The sequence below is a fragment of the Choloepus didactylus genome, chromosome 2, assembly GCF_015220235.1.
Source record: "Choloepus didactylus isolate mChoDid1 chromosome 2, mChoDid1.pri, whole genome shotgun sequence".
NCBI lineage: Eukaryota > Metazoa > Chordata > Mammalia > Pilosa > Megalonychidae > Choloepus > Choloepus didactylus.
Genome location: NC_051308.1, coordinates 110354975 through 110375434, shown reverse-complemented (window position 1 = coordinate 110375434; position 20460 = coordinate 110354975). Strand labels below are relative to the sequence as shown.

General features: G+C 49.1%; 3 protein-coding genes and 2 pseudogenes across 6 annotated transcripts; 3 read left to right on the top strand and 2 right to left on the bottom strand.

Annotated features, from left to right (window-relative positions):
• Positions 1-496: 496 nt before the first annotated feature.
• On the top strand, positions 497-6834 carry EFNA1 (ephrin A1). Its single transcript, XM_037813958.1, has 5 exons — positions 497-702; positions 4189-4484; positions 5503-5568; positions 5725-5775; positions 5948-6834. Exons 1-5 carry the CDS (start codon positions 611-613, stop codon positions 6058-6060), a joined length of 618 nt encoding a protein of 205 aa, XP_037669886.1. The 5' UTR covers positions 497-610; the 3' UTR covers positions 6061-6834.
• Positions 6835-7311: 477 nt separating this feature from the next.
• LOC119512797 lies at positions 7312-8811 on the bottom strand (annotated as a pseudogene).
• Positions 8812-9293: 482 nt separating this feature from the next.
• On the top strand, positions 9294-11787 carry SLC50A1 (solute carrier family 50 member 1). 4 transcript variants are annotated; one of them, XM_037825822.1, is made up of 6 exons: positions 9294-9378; positions 9701-9778; positions 9909-10032; positions 10650-10811; positions 11170-11289; positions 11367-11787. In XM_037825822.1, the coding sequence occupies exons 2-6, from the start codon at positions 9717-9719 to the stop codon at positions 11466-11468; spliced, it is 570 nt and encodes a 189-aa protein (XP_037681750.1). In that variant the 5' UTR covers positions 9294-9378; positions 9701-9716; the 3' UTR covers positions 11469-11787. The 4 variants fall into 4 exon arrangements, with proteins under 4 accessions (XP_037681750.1, XP_037681749.1, XP_037681752.1 ...); XM_037825821.1 differs by having other exon boundaries at positions 9316-9469; XM_037825823.1 differs by lacking the exon at positions 9909-10032 and having other exon boundaries at positions 9330-9778.
• Positions 11788-11959: 172 nt separating this feature from the next.
• On the bottom strand, positions 11960-12803 carry DPM3 (dolichyl-phosphate mannosyltransferase subunit 3, regulatory). The gene is made up of 2 exons (XM_037825825.1): positions 12708-12803; positions 11960-12543 (listed from the first exon to the last, which is right to left on the bottom strand). Exons 1-2 carry the CDS (start codon positions 12775-12777, stop codon positions 12260-12262), a joined length of 354 nt encoding a protein of 117 aa, XP_037681753.1. The 5' UTR covers positions 12778-12803; the 3' UTR covers positions 11960-12259.
• Positions 12804-17169: 4366 nt separating this feature from the next.
• On the top strand, positions 17170-20117 carry LOC119517374 (annotated as a pseudogene).
• Positions 20118-20460: the final 343 nt, after the last annotated feature.

Sequence of the window (20460 nt, the reverse complement as noted above, 5' to 3'; positions counted from 1 at the left end):
AAACAAACAGCCGCGTGTGTGTGGGGAGGGGTGGTAGAGCGCAGAGTCCAGGAAAGGGGCGGGCGGGGGGGGAGGTTAGAGTGTGGGAACGCAGACGCCAGAGCTTGTGCGCGCAAGGCTCGGGAAAGACGCGGGACACATCAACTAGCTCGCACCCGCCAAGATCCGCACGGAGTCCAGCAAAGCCCTGCCCCGCACCCACGCGTTGGCAGACCCGCACGTGAGAGCTGGTTCTCCCGCCCGCAACTGCACCCGGCACAGGCCGGTAAAGCTGCACACAGACCCGCAAGTGAGCGAACACACAGCTCTGAGATTTGTGAAGGCAGAAGCTCGCGTAACGCTCCCTCCCACACCCCGGACACCTCCCCTTCCGTGACCCCCCTCCTCCAGCTCCCCAGGCCCGGGGGCAGCCGCGCGCCCGGCGGGGCGGGGCGGGGCGGGGGAGGGGGCGGGGCGGGGTGTCGGGCGGCGCCGGCCCAAAAGGCGGAGTCGCGGGGCGGAGGGGCCAGAGTTGTGAGCGCGGCGCTGATTGCCGCGGCGGACAAAGCAAACCGGATCCCAGACCCCGAGGAGCCCCTCGGACCCGCCCGGCCTGGCCAGGCCCCGCGCGATGAAGTTCCTCTGGGCCCCTCTCTTGGGTCTGTGCTGCAGTCTGGCCGCTGCTGACCGCCACACCGTCTACTGGAACAGTTCCAACCCCAAGTAAGCCCCGATGTCTCCCGCCGGCAGCCTGGGTGCCCGGTTGGGACTGCCCTTCCTTCCAGGGCAGCTGTCCCGGCTAGCCCCTATCCTGAGCCTAGGGGAGGTGACTAGAGGCGGGAGGGATTCTGGGGATTTTCCTCCCTGCACTTCTCCCCCATACCTGGGAACAACCCATCCCATGGCAGGAACCTGGCGGTGCCTGCTTACACGGGCACTATCTCTGCCTTTCCCCTTCTTGCCCCAGCACCCCTGTTCCTCTGAGGTGAGGGACCCATGCTGGACAGGCATCTGCCGGGAGCGTGGACCACCCTCCTTGGTGGCCAGGGTTCTTGATCTAGGCCCTCCACATGAAAGCCTCTGTGCCCCTCCTTGTCTGTCACTTGGGCATCTGCTTGTTCTGACAGGTACCCCATGTGACATCAAGAATGAGCAGAGTGCTCCATGTACCCTGGAAGGACCCCTCAGTGAGCTCGGGGCTGCAGACATTAAGCTTTAATTCTGTCTTCAAAGTGACCCTGGAAAGCTCCCTACAAGGGGTCTTTTGAGGTTGCATGAGTGAGGCACATGCGGTACTTGGGTAGGCTGAGAGAGTTACCAGTTTAGGAGATTCAGGTCAGTATAATTGAAGAGATGGGGGGAAGGAGGTCCTGGGAAAGGGGTTTCAGAAGGAAGGAAAGGAGTTAAAAGGATTACAAAGGGCTCTGTGCAGGAAGGAGTTAATTTCTCCTGTGCAGGTTTAGGGCTGGGAGGCAAATGGTACTGGGAGAAAGAAGCTTCCTTGAACTCTTTGTTCTTGCCCTTGAGTTTTCTGAAGTTTTGGGAACAACATTTTCCAGGAAAGCCGGGAAAGCCGGAGAGGGAGGAGGAAGGAGCAGGGAGAGGAGTGCTGGGCATCTTGGCGCCCCTGAAAACACCTCATTCAGCTCCATGCCTGCCCCCCCCCAGCCACATCCCGTGAGAAATACATTGTGCCAGCTTCCTCTACCCTGTAGCATTGCCTAGTGGGGAGTACTTCATCTGTGGCACATTACAGAGGGGGGCAGGAGGAAACAGCCAGCTGCCAACCCCAGAGGGCCATACCCTCTTGCCCAGAGGGTGCCAGGGCAGCCCAGTCACCCCTTCCCTGCTCCCTACCCCTCCCCACCCTCGTCTGTTCTTTGCTTCCTTGACCCAATCTTGTCCTAGTGGGAGAGAGCAAAGTCCCTGTTTATGCTGTGCCAGGTGTTGGCTGAGGGGGAGGAGGAGACAGGAAGCCATGAGTAGGGAGGGGGGGACCCTGGCCTTTTCCGTTCCCAAACTACCAGGTTTCCTCTCTTTCAGGAAGGAGCCTCTTCCTTGCCCCCCCTTTTCCCGCCTTCCCTGACGCCGCTGCCCTCCTTTCCCAGATGGAGAACAAGAGTCAAACAGGGGCTAAGTGGAGCAGATTGTACCCCCAGGAGAGGGGTGACGGGTGCCTCCACCAAGCACAGCTCCTGCCCTGTCCATCTGGCACATGCACACACGTCCTACCATACCCAGGGCTAAAGAGAAGCCGGCTCAGTGGAGTTCACAGGCAGCCAGGCCTGGCCCGGCTTGGGGGCAAAAATGCAGTGGCGATGAGCTGGGTGGAGTGTGAGGCTGCCGTGGGTGACTCAGGGCAGAGGGCACTGGCCCTGGGATCTCCAGGCCCCAGGCGGGGGCAGCATAGTGAGAAGGGTGGTGCCACTGTGAGCGGGGCACTGGCCTCCTTGTCGCCAGAGGGGCATCTATCCTGCCCATTTAGACCTGCCAGTTCCCTTTGCTTGGAGGACAGTGTACGAGAGCCCTGTGCCATCCTGGGGTTTTGGGGGTCCTAGGGGCTGCGCACATTTGACGAGGTAGATTTTCACAAGTTCTCATGAGTGCCAGGGCGGGTGGCAGAGGTGGCTGAGGAATATGAGTCAGTACCTGTCACGGGAATGGGGGAAAGACGCCAGGCCCAGAGCTGAAATACCTGTTCCGAAATGGCTTCTATGTTTATCTCTCCAGAGAGGAATTTAAAAAGCCTCTCTGCTCCTCTCTTTCTTTTCCCCGGAGTGGGGGAAGGGCCCTGGTAGGCCCCGCTTGAGCGCTGGCATGCTCCTGCAAAGCCAGGCCTCTTAGGGGTCATGCTGACTGGGCAGCGGGTGCCCACCCCAGAAGGCCTCTTGGCCTAAACCCTGCCCCTCCCTCTGTCACCCATGTCTCGGCCTTAGTTTGAAGCAAGCTGGCAGCCTGCTCTGCTGAGTCTCTAGCTGGCAGCTCTTGGGGGAATTCAGAGAAGCTGACCAGCTTGGAGGGGGGATGGGGGACACTGTTCCCTCTACCTGTACCTCACCCAGGCTGGAGCCAGGTATCTGGAGCTGAGGGGGAGGGGCTGGTGGGCCATCAGGCTGGAGCCTGGGGGACCTGGGGGGAAAGGGCTGGGGGAGGGGAGCCAGCTGCCCCTTGGGAGGAGGGGTGGGGAGAGGCAGCCGCAGATCTGAGAACTCCAGATTTCTGAAGCTCAAACTTGGAGTAGGTAGAAGGGTGGCTTTTCAGTATAAAGGGACAGGGGTGTTTTGGGGTGCTTCAAAAAAAGTGAACAGGGAGACCTGGGCATAAATTTGAGGAGCTAGAAAGGGAAATTTGAAAGTGATTTCACGTAAAGGACTGGGGACATAATCTGTGGGCCTGTGAATATACAGCGGTTTTGGGGAAAGAGGGAAGCTCAGAAGTGTGGGATATACTTGGTGGTTCAGGGAAGAAAACAAGAGGAGAGGAGTGAGAGAAGTGGAGATTTTAATGTGTTGGGGGCTCAGTGGTAGCCCGGTAAAGAGAAAGGGTTAATTGGATCCTGATTCCAGAATGGGCCAGTAGTGTCTCAGACGGAGGTCTAATAGCATTTAAAGGAGCAGTTGGTAGAATATATTTGGGGAAAATATTTGTGAGTAGAAGGAAATGATGCATGAGCTAAGGAAATATTTAGAAGCCCATTCTTGGATAAATGTCACGGGGGTTTGGAAAGTGCTTTTGTTTTTTTCAATCAACAAATATTTATTGAATACCAACTATGTGCCAGCATTGTGCAGCCGTGACTTGTAGAATGATAGATGATACAACCCTATAAGACCCAAGCCACCCCTCCTGCCTAGAAAGTATCCAGGGGGGTCTCCCAAGGAGATGAGGAGTTTGTTTTAGGCAAATGGCCCCTTACCCTGGCTCTGGTCTTCAGGGCTCCTGAGTTAGCTTGTCTCTGGGAAGTGTTTTGATACCTGAACCATACTGTGTAAGTGGATGCTGTTTTGAGGATTAATGAGAGACAGTGATGGTGAAGGGAATGTTTGGGTATGGTGGGGAGATATTTAGGAGCTCAAGATCAATAAATATTGGCAGCTGAGAATTTGGAAAAATCTTTGGAGGGGTGGGGTCCGGTGTGAAATGCAAGGGGTCATGTCAACATTTGGGGTCTTAATGCTCTGGTCTGGTTCCCCTTCTGCACGTGTCCAGGTTCTGGAATGAGGACTACACAGTACATGTGCGGTTGAATGACTACCTGGACATCATCTGTCCACATTATGAGGATGACTCTGTGGCAGAGGCCGCCATGGAGCAGTACACGCTGTACTTTGTGGAGCATGAGGAGTACCAGCTGTGCCAGCCCCGATCCAAGGACCAGGTCCGCTGGCACTGCAACAAGCCCAACACCAAGCGTGGCCCGGAAAAGCTGTCTGAGAAGTTCCAGCGCTTCACGGCCTTCACCCTGGGCAAGGAGTTCAAAGAGGGACACAGTTACTACTACATCTGTGAGTGCCTGGGAGGCGGGGGCAGGTGGATAGGCATTCTGGGGCCTGACACATAGGGTTTGGTACGTGCTTGGTGAAGAGTCAAGCAGCAGAAGGTCCCTTCCAATGTATTATATAGCTTTCATTTATTCACATTATATAAATATGGATTCAGCCTCTATTGTGTTCTGGGCACCCTGCTTGGCACTAAGGACTCAGAGATAAATAAGACACTCACAGTCCCTGTACTCAAGCAAGCTGGGAAGGGACACACAGAGATTAATAGACCATTAGTAAGAGTGTGATGTGGTAGACATGAGCACAGGGACCCTGGGAAAATGCCCAGGCACCCAGCAGGCTGGGGGACTCAGGGGAGGCTTGCTGGGGGAAGATGACCCCAGAGTTTAGGACAAGCAGAGGAGGTGGCCAGCATGAGGAGAAAATGTTTTAAGAGAGTGTGACATCTTCAGAGAACTTCTTATGGGTCAGCGTGGCTGGAGTGGGATGAACACAAGAAGTGGGGAGAGATGAGCTTGGAGAGGTGGACAAGAAAGATCATGGAGGGGCCTAAGATGTGCTAAGGAGTTTGGACTTTATCCTGAGGGCAGTGGAAAGCTACTGGTAGATTTTAGATGTTAGAAGATCAGCTCTGTGGTGAAAGGATCCAGGACTCACTCTGTCAGTGGGGCCTGGCAGGCGTAGTAAGATGCACCAAGGAAGGCCTCATATATTGTGAAGGCCTCACTCAAATTAGGCTTGAAGAGGTGGAGGGTGGAATGTGGGGAGGGCATATTGTCTATATTTCTTTTCCCACATTGTCAAAGCTGAGGGTTTTCCCAAAGAATGGGAGATTGGGCTGAACACTGGGTAGCAAGAGGACAAAAACTAAGAAGGATAAGAATCAGCGATTAGAGAGAAGAGAGGAGATTAAAATGAGCAGGTAGGTAGCTGAGAAAGCAGGGGCCGGAGGTATTTGGGCTTATATTTTCTTCTCCTGACAAAGGTTCATTTGTTAACATCCTATGGGTTTATTTTGCAGCCAAACCCATCCACCAGCAAGAAGATCAATGCTTGAGGCTGAAGGTGACCGTCAATGGCAAAATCAGTAAGTGCTGGGGCCCGGGGGGCTCCCTCCTCCATCTCTATGCTGGGCCTGATCTAGTGATCTAGGATGGTAGGGAAGTCCCACCACCCAACCCGCCCAGCCTGCACACCCCTCTGCTTCCACAATACCTGATCTACTGCCATGCTTGTCTTTCAGCTCACAGTCCTCAGGCCCATGCCAATCCACAGGAGAAGAGGCTTCCAGAAGGTAGGTAGCTGGCACATATTGGGCCTAGGGCATGGAAGCAGTCTGTTTGAGGAGGTTGGGTACAGGAAGTGGGTCCCTAACCTGGAAGGGCTGGGGAAACCCCATTGAGCTGAGGGCCAATGCCAGCAGTGGGACCGCTCACCATGGGGGCTTTTGCCTTCTCACCATGCAGATGACCCAGAGGTACAGGTTCTACATAGCATCGGTCACAGTGCTGCCCCTCGCCTCTTCCCACTTGCCTGGGCTGTGCTGCTTCTGCCACTCCTGCTGCTGCAAACTCCGTGAAGGTGTATGCCATACTTGGCTTAAGGATTGAGACTGGGCTGAGGGGTAGGGGCAGGCATCACTCACCTGTCCTGGGGCAGCTCCCAAAGCCCCAGTCCTGGGAACCATTCCCACCACATGCACAAGCTGCTACCCAGCAGCTTTGAAACGGGTCAGTATTAAGAGTTTCAACCCAAAGGAGGTTGGGAAGCCTGGCAGTGCCATCCCCACCTCCACCTCAGAGGGACAGAGAAAGAAGTGGGGACAGTCCTTTCCCCTCCATTCCTGCTATTAAGCCAAAGAAACAACTGTGCAGACATCACTGCTGAAGAAGGGGCACATGGCCTAGGGTTATGCAGGTGGATGCTGAGCTTAGAAAAGGTGACCCTCCCAGAGAGAGCCAGGATGCCCAGATGAACTGATGGAAGGAAAAGCTTGGGGGGCAGGGGCAAGAGAGGCAGCATGCTTGGGCTGACCTAGCATCACCCCACCAAAAGTTCCATCTGTGGAGCTGCCACAGAGAGGTTATGGCAAGGTCCTGCATCCTCTGCCCCATCCTGGGGGCAGCACTCCCCAGAGCTGTGCCAGCAGGGGGCTGTGCCAACCTGTTCTTAGAGAGTGTAGCTATAAGGGCAGTGCCCATGTGTACAGAGTCTGCCTACAGTGTAGTGTGAAGGGCAGGGCCCACGTGTACGATATCTGTATATAAAGTAGCTGTGTGTCTGTGCTGATTTCTACAACTGGAATTTTTATACAATGTTCTTTGTCTCAAAATAAAGCCATGTGTTTGTTTTATTTTGTTTTGCTTGGGATGTGTTTTTTATGCCCCCTCCATACTAGTGTATGATCATTCAGTCAAAAAAGCATTAATTGAGTTCCTACTGTGTGCTAGACTCTGTGCTACACCAGTAGCAGCTGGGTTTGCATTCCTTTCCTTCTCTCTCTAAAGGCCAAAAGGGCGGAGTGTTTCCTTCCCTGAGGGGTATCCAAGACAGGGGTGTTCCCCATAGCAGTTTCTCTGGTTCTAGGCTGCACCTCAGTCTGGGGTTCTTCCTGTCCATCCTCTGCTCCACTCCTACCCCCTTAGCGCACAGCTTTGGCATACAGTTCAGGCACTCATGTTGTTAGGGTGAGTCAGGGCAGCTGCACAAGGAATGCCAGATGAAGCATGCGGCCCGCCCCACAGCCCCACCAGCACAGGCCTGTGGGAGGCTGGGAGGGAAAGTTCCCAGCAGCAAGGAGGATGGACTAGGGTCAGTGATAGGTTTTATTTTTTTTTTTAGACTTGGAAATTAAACTTTATTTACAAGTGTTCTCCTATAAACAAAGATGTCATTCCAACCGTTCAAAATACTATAACTGACCATTTCCACACACAAAAAAATTACATAGTTATAATCTTTTTGTACAAACAGTATTAAGGGGTGAGCAAATAACCTCACAAGATGGTCTTAGACATAAAAACAAAACCAAACATACAACAACTTATCCAGCATAAATGTTCTATTGTCAGACAGAATGAAGAATTAAACTCCCAAACCTTAAAAGAATGTTTCCACCAGGAAATGAAAACATGGTAATTTTTTGGAAATAAATCCTTCACAATAAACAGTCTTTTTATGTAGTAGCATGGTTTAATTGTGATTGTTTAGGATTGCTCTTGTAGGCTTACATTTACGCTGATTAAAAAAAAAAAATAAGTCATCATTGTAACATGGGCAAAGACTTTTCTACACAGATATTCTACCAGTGAAAATATGATCTGGTCTCATCATTCAGGCAAGTCAATAAAATAACAAACGCAAGAAAGAACTTAAAAACAATCATCATGTGACTGACTTAGAATTCTCCCTGTAATCAGGGAGTACTGCTGGCAATACTTACTATAAATTTGACTTTTCCATAGCTGAGACAATATACAGTCAAAAAATTTAACTGAGAAGTTTAAAATTACCTATTTATCATTTTATATGTAATAATTAGTTTTTAAAATCCTTTAACTTTTATGTAGGGGGGATAATCACTCTTACATCATAGCTAAGTCATAAGGAATGTCAAAAGTTTGGGAAAACAACAGAAAACTCATCCCTGAGAAGGGAGAGAAAGAAAAATCTCTCCGAACACAGGGACTTTTATTAACAGCCAGCCATCAAATGTATTTCAATTCTGAAGTTACTGCCTCTGTTTTATTGATCTGATCTTTTTGTAATGAAACTACAAATGCAACATTTTAAAAATTCAGATAAACAGGAACTCTTACTTTATTGTAAGCTTTACATTTTTGTGAAGTGGAAGGTTGGCCAGCTAAGGTATCTATATTCCAATAATGACTGAACTAATAACTTTTGCTTGCATCTTTTCTTACGAGTCTCCATTTCCCCCATGGATGTTCACCCAAATAATAAAAGTAATACCATTGCAATTGAGTTTACTATTATGAATGGCACTCTCATCAAGGTTCTTACAGATCGAATAGGTTCATTAGTTGAGATTTAATTCCTGGTTCCTCTCCGAATCCGCCAATCCTCGGGTCTGTTCCCCAGCCAAGGTTCTTGAGGGAAGCGCTCTTCTTGCACTATGCGATGGCATTGACGCAGAGCAGGGCCGCCTGCAGCAGCGAGTACAGGGTAAAGGCCGTGGCTCCCGGAGCCGCCCTGGGCCCAACAGCTCACACTCCCGCCGCCACCCAGGACGTGGCGGCGCCAGTGATAGGTTTTAAAGTGGATTGGCCAAGTCCCGTAAAGTTAGCAGTGTGGCTGAGGGGGAGGGCATCTGACAAAGGCTTGGGGATTCCTGGTAATCACTATGTAATTAAGGGTTAGGGGCTGGGCAGAGGCTTCAGCAAACTCCGGGAAAAACTTCCTAAACCCTGGGAACAGATTCTGATTTACGAATTCTGGGTGGAAGGCGTGTTGAGGTCTGGCAGTCTTGCACGCTGTCGTTTGAAGAGGTCTGTCACGTAGGCCTGTGGGGGCACGAGAGTTGAGGCTGGCGGCCTGGGTGACTCAAGAAGTAAGCAGAGTGTGAGGAGAGGTGGGTTTCGGGGACAAGTACGTGGATGTCCTAGGAAGGCTTAGGACCGACCAAGAACTGCAGAGCAACGTCAGAACCAAGAATCGTGGGAGCTGACGGTGGGTTTGCCCGGCCAGCACTTGTACTCTGAGGGGCGGGGCCTGAGTTCCTGTTTGGCGTTCTAGGGGCGGGCGGATCCCGGTTCAGTTTCCGGAGAGAAGGCCACGGCGCGCAGGGGCGGAGCCGAGTGCGTGGAGGGGGCGTGGCCCCGGCGCCGCGGGCCTCGGGTAGCGCCTGCCCGCGCCCCGTGGCAGGCGCGGAATCCGAGTAAGGGCGGAATGGAGACGGTCAGCGTGGCCGACTCGCTCCTTTCCGGAGCCTGTGTGCTCTTCACGCTCGGCATGTTCTCCACTGGCCTGTGAGAGCGCGGCCGGGCTAGATTGGGGCAGGACCAGGAAGTCAGGAAAGGAGAGAGGGGAGCCGGAGACGTGGCCGCCTCCCCAGGCTGCGTCCTGAGGGAGAAGGCAGGGGAGTTGAGGGTGGTGGCGGGGGTTCTGGGGACTGGAAGACAGGAATGGGGGGCTTGATCCCTCAGCATCCTGGTGCTCTCCTTCCACCCCTCAACCCTCCGTTCGGGGCTCCGTTACAGCTCGGACCTCAGGCACATGAGGATGACTCGGAGCGTGGACAGCGTCCAGTTCCTGCCCTTTCTCACCACGGATGTCAAGTGAGAGGGGCGACGGCTGCGGTGGGAAGGGCTGTCTGGGGGAGGGGAGGACGAGGAACGTGGAAGATGGCCCTTGGGTCCACCTCCCCCACCAAGCCCTAGGGGCGATGTTCCTCCCTCCACCCTGCAGCAACCTGAGCTGGCTGAGCTATGGGGCCTTAAAGGGTGATGGGACCCTCATCGTGGTCAACGCCGTGGGTGCTGTGCTTCAAACCCTGTATATCTTGGTGTATCTGCACTACTGCCCTCGGAAGGTAGAGGCCTCCTCCCCTTCTCCCGACCCACCTATGCTGCATGCCCTGCCTTGCTGGCAGGGTAAACATTACTTCCTAGAAGACTAGATATATGTAACAGGCAGGCACAGCTCCTTTTCCTAGAAGGCCCCTCCAGCCTTGCAGTCCTCCTTCCTCCATGAAGCCAGCCTTCTGAGATTCACACGTTGCCCTATTCTGCTTAGCCCAGTGGTGTCTGTGCTGCCTTTAGCTTCTGCCCAACAAGCTGAGGGGAAAGGGCTTTTTTCTCTGATAATGTTTCTTCATAGCTAGGGCCAGTGGCTGAGAATGAAATGATTAGCTCTACATCGTCATTCAATTACATAAGCATTTAGTACACTCCTACAGTATGTACCAAACTGACAGAAAAAGACTCCTTTCCCTCCCTTAGAGACCTCCAGTGTTGTGGGTGGATCTGACATGTGCCCAAGTAACTGGCAGGAAGGAGGCTGTAACAAGTGCAACACTGAAGGCTTGGATGAAGGCTGGCTCCCCCACAGGAACATGGGAGAGGGCAGGACAAATTAATTCTGGGGGAGTAGGGTTATCAGAGAAGGCTCCTGGCACATCTAGAAGTAAGATTACTTTCTCCACTGCAGCGTGCTGTGCTCCTACAAACTACAGCCCTGCTGGGGGTCCTTCTCCTGGGTTATGGCTACTTTTGGCTCCTGGTGCCCAACCCCAAGGCCCGTCTTGAACAGCTGGGCCTCTTCTGCAATGTCTTCACCATCAGCATGTACTTCTCACCACTGACTGACTTGGTGGGTGAAGGTGTCCAGGGAGGTGGGGGAGATAAGACGGGTCAGGCTTCCACAGCCAAGGACTGTGGCTTATCACCCAGAGGAAGGGAGATGCAAATCCTGGAAGACAGGGCAGTAGAGGTGGGTGAGTGGAAGGCAGGAGGGAAGGGTTGGGTAACAGAAGATCAGGGATGATGTTGACCATTTCCCTGAGGGAAAAGCTTTATTTATATATAAATTTATTTATTTATTTAAAAGTGGGGTAAAAGTTTTATTATGTGTGCTGGCTAGGGGTGGGACCTCCCTTTATAGAGGCAGTAGGAAAAGGGAAAACTGCAACAACCTCTAACAAGGGCTTGTCCTTCATCCTTTCCTGCAGGCCAAAGTCATTCAGACTAAATCAACCCAACGTCTCTCCTTCTCACTCACCATTGCCACCCTCCTCACCTCTACCTCTTGGACCCTCTATGGGTTTCGACTCAGAGATTCCTACATCGTGGTAAGCAGGACTGGGATAGGGTGACAGGTGTGCAAGGTGGAAAACCAGCTCCTCTCATAACAGCCTTGTGATTTCAGGTGCCCAACGTTCCAGGAATCCTCACCAGCTTCATCCGCCTTTGGCTTTTCTGGAAGTACCCCCAAGAACAAGACAGGAACTATCGGCTTCTGCAAACCTGAGTCAGCTCACCTCACCACTGGGCACGTTAATGCCAACCCAATACCAAAGATAGCACCTAGTTTCAGCTGTTCCTGCTGATCAAGCCCACAGGTGCAGTGGGTGGTGGGGAAGAAAAAGGGACAATTTTGAGAATAGAGAGACCAAAGTAAGAGCTTTACTTAGAAGATGATTTGGGACCTGGGAGATGAATCACTTTCATTTTGTAGAGATCATATTTTTTAATTTGGAGGTTGGGGCTATATCTTTAGAATGTGCCTTAAAATAAACTGTTACCCACCCCTGCCCATCACCATTAAATCTCCATTTGGTGAATTTCAACCTGCCTGAATTGGTGAAGGGTAGTAACTGGGTGATTACTCTATTGGCAGGGTAGGAGTGCACTGTCTTACCCAGTTATTTCAGGGCTAGCAGAGTTGGCTCAGAAAAGGTATCTGAAAGGACCAAAAAGTTGGAAAGACCCAGGAAAGCCTTTAAAAGGACAGAGCTCAGATTTTATGAGGAAAAGAGGTTAGGCTTTAATAAATACTTCCTGACAGGCTTAAGGACCAGGAAAGTAAAATGACATTGCCGTACTGAGTCATCTTGGAGAAGAGGGATCCTTGCCTCGTTTGCTCCAAAAAAGGAGAATATCAGCAGGTTACAAAGAGGCTGAGATGGCCTCAGGAAGCTGGTTCTTCCACCTCTCACTTCTCCACCGCTGGTGTACCGAATTCCCGTTCTCAAACTAAACAACGTAGAAAATGAACTTGCTGTTTAATAGGGCTGCCCGGGCGAGGGTGGGGGTCGGGTATCAAAAGCGCAGCCCCTTGCGAGCCAAGTCAGCCCGGGCCTCCTGGATCTGGCTCTGCAGCTCGCGGGCAGCTTCCTCGCAGTCGTGAAAAGTGGCCACGCGATAGCCCACGGTGCCCAGGGCATAGCAGCCGGCAGACACCAGCAAGTAGGCGGGCAGTGGCCATAGGACCTCTCGGCAGGACGAGGGCAAATCCAGGCCCAGGGCTCCCACGGTCAGGGCCGCCCAGGTAGAGCCCAGGAGCGCCAAACCCCATAGCCACTGCGCTAGTTTCGTCATGGTCCCTGCGGCAAGAGAAAGCAAAGCTCGGGGTTCCTTCTACCCTCTACATTTGAAGGCTAATCCCTGTCCTCTCCCTCACCCCCTCCGGATCACCCCTCCTCATCTCCGCCCCTCCACCGCTCCCTCCCTCCTTTCGCTCTCAATACAACCCTCAAACTACACTTACCTCTTTGCCCCGGGTCTTCTCTTCCATAAGCGGCTCCGACGTCTGCATTCGAAAATCTTCTACGGCGCATGCTCCGCCTCCGCGCGGCCTTCTGGGAATTGTAGTCTTCGTGGTGGCGCCGCCAGGACTAGCTGTCGCGGTTTTCCTCCAGACGGCCTTCAGCGGCCTTTGCTCAGGAAACCGTGGGCTGCGTCCAGAGGGGTTTCAGAACTTCTCCGGGCCCCAATCCGAACTACGTTCTTGGGGAATGCCGTCGGGCTTACCTCACAACAAGGTGGGAATGTTAGTTTCCCCATAGATCCAGTTTTCCTGCACAGGAATCCCACTCATTCACTTATTTATTCACTTACTTAGTCATTCATTCATTCACCCGAACATTCCTTGAGTGCCGTGACAGACCTTGGGGATATAGAGATGTGTCAAGAGACTCAGCTGCTCCTGGAGTGGAGGGGGAAAGGAGGAATTAGGGAAGCAGATGCATTGACAACTAACCATGATGCCTTGAGATGTGTTAAAACAGAGGTTGTTCTACTTTAAAAGAGAAACGCAGGGGAGCTACCAATAGTTTGCAGTCAGAGGATGGAGGGCACCAGGAAAGTCGTCACTACTGTGTTAACTGGCACAGGAATGGGCAGATAAGAGGGGGAAAAAAAGTGGGGAGATGAGGTATTATCTGATATGTTTAAAGGTATTGAGAGAAGGTGTATATTTCATTAACAAAGTTTTGAGGATGAATTCATGATAGTTATATTTAAAAAAAAAAAACAAAGAAAAGTTCAGGCAGTATCAACTTCAGGGAAAACAGTTATAAAAGAAGTGAAAGAGAATTGATAAAGTCTTTCTGATAAAGATCACCAAGAACACATCTGTAGTTGGACAGAATTAGGTTTATTAACTTGCTGATGCAAGGTGAAGCACGCACCAGAGGAACTGTGAGTCAACTCAGGATATGGGAAAGGGTTGAGTTTAGGTAAAATTTAAATGAAGCGTGTTTGATAAGTTCAAAGGTAAGCATGGCTGTATGTAAACGGATCAACAAGCTGGGGCTGAAGAGTGGACTTGGGATCCACTTGGAAACTATACATTTTTAAAAATGTGGAATGTTGCATCCCAAAACCCATTATCTGAAGCTTTGCACCTGGCTTGGAAACTTTCTCTGTGTCAAAGGAACCCATATGGCTCAGATATCCAGGCTGGAGTGCAATGTTTCATTCTCCCTGATATGATTTCAAATAGCAAAGTCTGTGACTTTGATTTTAGAGAATGAGGTTTCTCAGTCCTGTGTCCTTGATATTAACTAGCAAAAGCAGTTTTTACAGGTTCACGGAGTCTTACTACAAACATTACATGGCTCAACTTTGAAGAATATTTTCACATTCATATGTGATATGATACATATATGATACATTCTATCATATGCTTAATTTGTATATATGCTTGGCCTACTGCTTTACTTTCTATTCTGCTCCACTGACCTAGGGAAAGAGGTGCTACAGTTTTGTGGTGAAGTATGCAGGCTCTGGAGTCAAATTGTCTGATTTCTGTCTCAGTCTCCTCATCTGTAAAATGGGGATAATAATAGTAACTACTTCAAAGAGTTTCTCTGAAGATTGAATGAGATAAAACTCTCACCCCAGTACCTGGTACGTAGCAATCAATGAATGTCAGCTCTTACAATGATCATTATGTGCCCATGCCTGTACCAGTAACACAGTGGACTGAAATTGCTAAGAACGTGGCTTTGAGTGGATGGAACAGCTTTGCTACTTACTACTTGCATGACCTTGGGCAAATTATTTACTTTCATCCTCTGTGTCTCAATTTCCTCATCCATAAACGGGGATATAAAAGTACCTACTGTAGCATGTTGTGAAAATTCAACATGACAATGTCACATAGGGCATGGCACACAACGCTTCGATGAATATTTCTCCTGCTGCTGATTGTTATAATTTTATAGTTTATTGTCTGCCTTTATGCGTGGTGGAGCAAGCTCCTTTTCATTGTCTTTCTCCCAAAATTTTTTCTGGGGAGGAGCAGTCTTCCATGGCCAGGTGTACTCTGGGTGAATAAAAGAGAATTTCTGGATCTGCAAAGTTGATGTGCTGCCCCTGTACAGTGCCAATATCTGAAAGTCATTGTGACCAGTGAGACATTGACTGAGCCACCAGTGGGATTTGGGAGGGTGATGGGAGTGGGAGTTTGAAGCTCATATAGCAGATTTTTAAAAATGTTTTTCATTTTCTCTTAATTTTTACTTTAACAAGACATATCCATAGTTTAAAAAGAAAACTAGTTCTACAAGGTTTGTAATGAAAAATAATAGTCCCCTGCCCCCCTTTTCCCACCGCTAAATGTAAACTCCTCAAGTTTCTTGGCTGCTTTTTCTGGTATTTACCGCTACTTCTATATTTCTATATAGCGTGCTCATATTATTTGTGGGGTTTTTTTCCGTTTTAGATATAATCAGTTGACTCTGCTGTGAAAGATGAGGATTTAGTTCTATTCCTGATTTTCCTAATACACCAGCACCACTCCAATTTAAATACATCGCAATATTCATCTCAAGTCAGTGAAGGAAGATGGATTGTTTTAAAAGCATTTTCAACTAGCTTACAATTTGAAAAAGGAAATTGAGTTAGATTTCAGCCTCACACCTTATATCAAAATAAATTACCAGTGCATTAAAATTTTTAATGTAAAAAGTGAAACCCTAATCGTACTACAAGAAAAGGTGGTTACATATTTCTCTAATCTTCAGCTCAATCATCATGTCCTCCAAGCAGCCTCCCTGGGTCTTGGCCCTGCCTTGCAGGTTTAATCACCATCCCCTTTGCCTGTGCTCCCACAGACCTCTCTTTTATAGATTGCGTTTACCATTCAAGCTGTAGGGTGTTTTGTTCCCCTGCTTGTCCTGCCCAGGACCATTATGTCTCCAGGATCAAGCACAGTGGGGAAACTGAGCAGACCTTTACAAATGTAAGAGGAAGGAGGGAGGGAAGAAGGACAAGTTAACATTTGATGGCCTCAAAGAAACGGACCCAGCCCTCCCCATTCCCAGGAAATACAACTACTTCAGAAACACCCATCTGCCAGACACAGGGTCTTTGGCCTTGGACAGCACAGAATAAAAGCCAGCAGATTCTTATGATACAATTCCTCTCTTCTCAACCTCTTTGAAGACCATCACCCTTCTGCTGCCACATCAGGATGCAGTGCTTCCTGATTATACCAGGTATGGGAGGCAGTGGAGCTTGGGGGTTGAAAGTTTGAACTTTGGGAACGTGGATGTGCAGGGGTTGGGTCCTAACTCCACTTTTTTACAAAGCTGTGTGACCTTGGGCAACTAACTTAACCATTCTGGGCTTCAGCTTTTTCAGCTGTGAAAAGGAACAAGTAATTGATCTTCCCTCATAGGGTTGCTCTCAGGATTAAATAAGATAGTGCAGGTAGGGTGCTTAAAACACGCTACATTTAGGAAGCATGCAAGGGAAGTTAGTTTCTATCATCATTATGAATACCTTTCATTAGTTACATCTCAGGACCAATGACCCACCTTAGCCTCCGCAGTTTCCCCAGCCTCCCTACCAACATTCACAAACCATCTTCTGAGGTAAATTACTTCTGCAGATGGCTAAGCTCATGTTTGTTAGGGCTTGCTGATTTTGCTAGCTTTGGTTTCAGAGGGAGACATCTTCCAAATCTGGGAGCTCCAGATTCTAGTGCCCTGAAGATGGAGAAATATGTAAAATTACATGGAACACAGAGGAGGAAGGGATTGACCCTGTCGGGGCGGGGGTGGGGGACTGGGGGGTTGAAGAGGTGGGGAGGCTTCATAGAGGCCCAGACGCCTGAGCTGTGACTGGAAAGGTGAGTAAGAATTGTTCAGGTGGGGAAGAGGGGGAGGGGTATGCAAGGGGGAGGGAATAGCCTGAACAAAGGCAGGGAGGCATGAAAGTTCATGGTGAGTAATCCTTTGTAGCTGGCTCTGGCACAAAGAATGCTTTGTGGGGGAAGTGGCAGGAGATGAGGTGGAAAAGCTGTCCAGGGCCAGATTTTTAAAGATCCCTTAAAATATTTGTGTTTGGGGGGGGTGTCAGTCCTTCAGATCAATGGGCGCACTTCTTAGGAGGGTTGGTGACCCCTACATGGGCCTGTGGATGTCATGTCAGGCAGTAGAACTTTCTGAGTGCCCTTAGGTGCCAAGGCAATTACTGATGTGGCTCAAAAGTGAGTCCTTGCCCGATGCACACAGAATCAATCAGGAGACACTGGGATTTTGAGAAAAGAAAAAAATTATTTAGCAGAGGCTAGCCTTGCAAAGACAGAGACACAGTCCTCAAATCTGTCTCCCCGAACTGGAGAAACTTTCAGTGTTTCATAGCATTCCAGCAAAGGCAGACAGGCTTAGGATAGTGAGCAAGGGAGTTTGAGGTGACAAAGTCAGAGATAATTACTTACTGAGAATGCACAGTAGTCTACTGCACATGTCAGGTGGGCCACCTCTGATTAGAACTGATTTGGTTCAGCAAGATAATTTAGGAATTTGGGGTGTTAAGTTCTGGGCTGACGCATATTAATCAATAAGGGATGGCCACCAGGGTTCACGCCTGGCCAGTGCTAGTCCACAGTGCTGGAGACATATGTAGAGTGTGTCGGTCAGAAGGAACACCTGAGAAGCCTCTTTATCATCCTTGGGTATGTACAGGCAGTATTAAGTTTATCCATCAACAATGCTTAGTTCAGTGGCTGAAACACAGTCAAAAAGAATACTGTGAATTTTGCAAACACAGATTTGCTTTCACATCAATTTATTCCCCAGACATGCCTTCCTGGCTTCCAATCCAAGACATTTTTGCTGGACTGGTTACAAGTATTGGCACTGCAATACTGGTTTCATCATATACTTGTGGCCTTTGCGTGGTTGGGAGTTGTTCCTCTAACAGCAGGCAGCATCTACAAGTCCTTGTTTATTGGCTCTGTGAGCTCGCTACTGACAGTGCCACTGGACATGCTGTCCTTGGAAAATTTATTGGCAGATTGTTTCAGGGTTGTTTTATGGTGACATGCACACTTTGTGCATTCATTAGTCTGGTATGGTTGCGAGAACAGATAGTCCACAGGGGAGCACCAGTTTGGTTGGAGATCGCTGCTCCACCCTTCAGTGCCACTGGGCACCACCAAAATGAGGCTCCTGCAGGAGGAAATGGTGCTTAAAATGTTGCTCCCCATCAGCCTGCTAATCCACCAGCTGAAAATGCAGTGGAGGAAGACAATGAGAAGGAAGATGTGACAGATGCTAATAATGGGGCCTAACATGACATGAACTGGAATGCTTTAGAATGGGACCAAGCTGTAGAAGAGCTTACATGGGAAAGAATGCTAGGACTTAATGGATCATTAGTTTTTCTAGAACATGTCTTCTGGGTGGTGTCTTTAAATACACTGTTCATTCTTGTTTTTGCATTTTACCCTTACCACATTGGTCATTTCTCCCTTGTTGGTTTGGGATTTGAGAAACATGTCCAAGCATCTCATTTTGAAGGCCTAATCACAACCATAGTTGGGTGTATACTTTTAGCAATAATACTGATAATTTGCCATGGCTTGGTAATTCTTGTTAAATTGCATTGGTCTCACGACTTACTGAGAGTCTGCTATATTGTTGTTAAGATATCTTTGTTAGTGGTGGTAGAAATTGGAGTGTTCTCTCTCATTTGTGGCTGGTGGCTGATTATTTGTTCCTTGGAAATGTTTGTTGCTACCTTGAAGCATCAAGAACTGAGCTTTCTGTCAGCTCCAGGTACTACCATGTTTCTGCATTGGCTAGTTGGAGTGGTCTATGTGTTCTACTCTGCCTCCTTTATTCTGCTCCTGAGAGACGTACTACAACCTGGCGTCTTGTGGTTTCTAAGGAATTTGAATGATCCAGATTTTAATCCAGTACAGGAAATGATCCTCTTGCCCATTTATAGGCATCTTTGAAGATTTGTTTTGTCAGTGATTGTCTTTGGCTCCATTGTTCTCCTTATGCTTTGGCTTCCTATACATATAGTTAAGAGTCTGCTCCCTAATTTTCTTCCATATAATGTCATGCTCTACAGTCTACAGTGATGCTCCAGTGAGTGAACTGTCCCTTGAGCTGCTTCTGCTTCAGGTTGTCTTGCCCACATTACTTGAACAAGGACATGCAAGACAGTGGCTGAAGGGGCTTGTGCGAGCATGGACTGTTACTGCTGGATACTTAATGGCTCTTCATTCCTATTTATTGAAAGACCAGGAAGAAAATGAGAACAGTGCAAACCAACAAATTAATAATAACCTGTATGCTGGAAATAATAATGCTATTCCAGTAGTGGGGCAAGGCCTTCATGCAGCCCACCAATCCATACTCCAGCAGGGAGGACCTGTTGGTTTTCAGCCCTACCACTGGCCTTTAAAATTTCCACTCAGGATTATTTCTGTTGACTGTCTTCATGTGTATAACCTTACTGATTGCCAGCCTCATCTGCCTTACTTTACCAGTATTTGCTGGCCGTTGGTTAATGTCATTTTGGACAGGGACTGCCAAAATCCATGAGCTGTACACAACTGCTTGTGGCCTCTGTGTCTGCTGGCTGAGTGTAAGGGCAGTGACAGTGCTGGTGGCATGGATCCCCCAGAAATGCAGAGTGATACTCCAGAAGGTTAAAGAGTGGTTCCTCATGATAATGAAGACGTTGATGTTTGCTTTGCTTCTGGCTGGAGTCGTGCCACTCCTTCTGGGGCTTCTGTTTGAGTTGGTTATTGTTGCTCCACTGAGAATTCCCTTGGGATCAGACACCTCTTTTTTACCCATGGCAGAACTGGGCACTTGGAGTCCTGCACGCCAAAATCATTGCAGCTATAACCCTGATGGGGCCTCAGTAGTGGTTGAAAATAGTAATTGAGCAGGTTTATGCAAACGGTATCCGGAATATTGACCTTCACTATATCATTTGTAAATTGGCAGCTCCAGTGATCTCTGTGCTCTTGCTTTCCCTGTATGTACCTTACATCATAGCATTGGGCGTTGTTCCTTTACTAGATGTCACAGCAGAAATGCAAAACCTGGTCCTCCAATGGACTTATCCATTCTTACTGATGGTCGTCGTCTTGATGGGCATCTTGTCCTTCCAGATCCACCAGTTTAAGCTCCTTTATGAGCGTATTTAAAATGACACATACCTAGAGGGACAGTGCCTTGTGAACTACGAACGGAAGTCTGCCAAACCAGGCACATCTCCACCACCTCCACAGTCATCCCAAGAGTAAAGTGGTTGTCTCAAGTACCTTGACCTTCCCTTTGCCTTTACGTGTCCTTTTTTGTGGATTTCTCTCTTTGGAGATTTTCCCCGGTGACCTCTCAGCATTGTTTTTAAGTTAAATGTATTCACTTGTGTTCTCGGCCTTCAGAGAGCAGCAGGTTAAGGCTCCGCTGCTCTCCCTGCATCCTTGGACATCTCTGCTGTCTGAGATATGCATATATGTGTAAATAGAAGCTCCCTGGTTCCCTAATACTTTTGATTAAACAGAATTTGCATTGTACATCTTTAAACAACATGTATATTGATTTATTAAATCTAGTTGTGACTTTATTTTGGGCCTGCTGTGATCTTGACAGGAAACATGCCACAGAGTAATAGTGGAGAGGCAAGACTTTTTAATGACTTTTTTTGGAGCTCGATTTAATGATGTTAGTAGCAGTTATTATTAAGTAAACTGTACATTCTGT

Excerpts from the sequence above, each read along its gene's own strand:
- EFNA1 (XM_037813958.1), top strand. The coding sequence starts at position 611 with ATGAAGTTCCTCTGGGCCCCTCTCTTGGGTCTGTGCTGCAGTCTGGCC. Across the intron at positions 4,485-5,502 it reads ACACAGTTACTACTACATCT|CCAAACCCATCCACCAGCAA; the intron begins GTGAGTGCCTGG and ends TTTATTTTGCAG. Across the intron at positions 5,569-5,724 it reads GACCGTCAATGGCAAAATCA|CTCACAGTCCTCAGGCCCAT; the intron begins GTAAGTGCTGGG and ends CTTGTCTTTCAG.
- SLC50A1 (XM_037825821.1), top strand. The coding sequence starts at position 9,390 with ATGGAGACGGTCAGCGTGGCCGACTCGCTCCTTTCCGGAGCCTGTGTG. Across the intron at positions 9,470-9,700 it reads GGCATGTTCTCCACTGGCCT|CTCGGACCTCAGGCACATGA; the intron begins GTGAGAGCGCGG and ends GCTCCGTTACAG. Across the intron at positions 9,779-9,908 it reads TTTCTCACCACGGATGTCAA|CAACCTGAGCTGGCTGAGCT; the intron begins GTGAGAGGGGCG and ends TCCACCCTGCAG.
- DPM3 (XM_037825825.1), bottom strand. The coding sequence starts at position 12,777 with ATGCGCCGTAGAAGATTTTCGAATGCAGACGTCGGAGCCGCTTATGGA. Across the intron at positions 12,544-12,707 it reads AGAAGACCCGGGGCAAAGAG|GGACCATGACGAAACTAGCG; the intron begins GTAAGTGTAGTT and ends CTCTTGCCGCAG.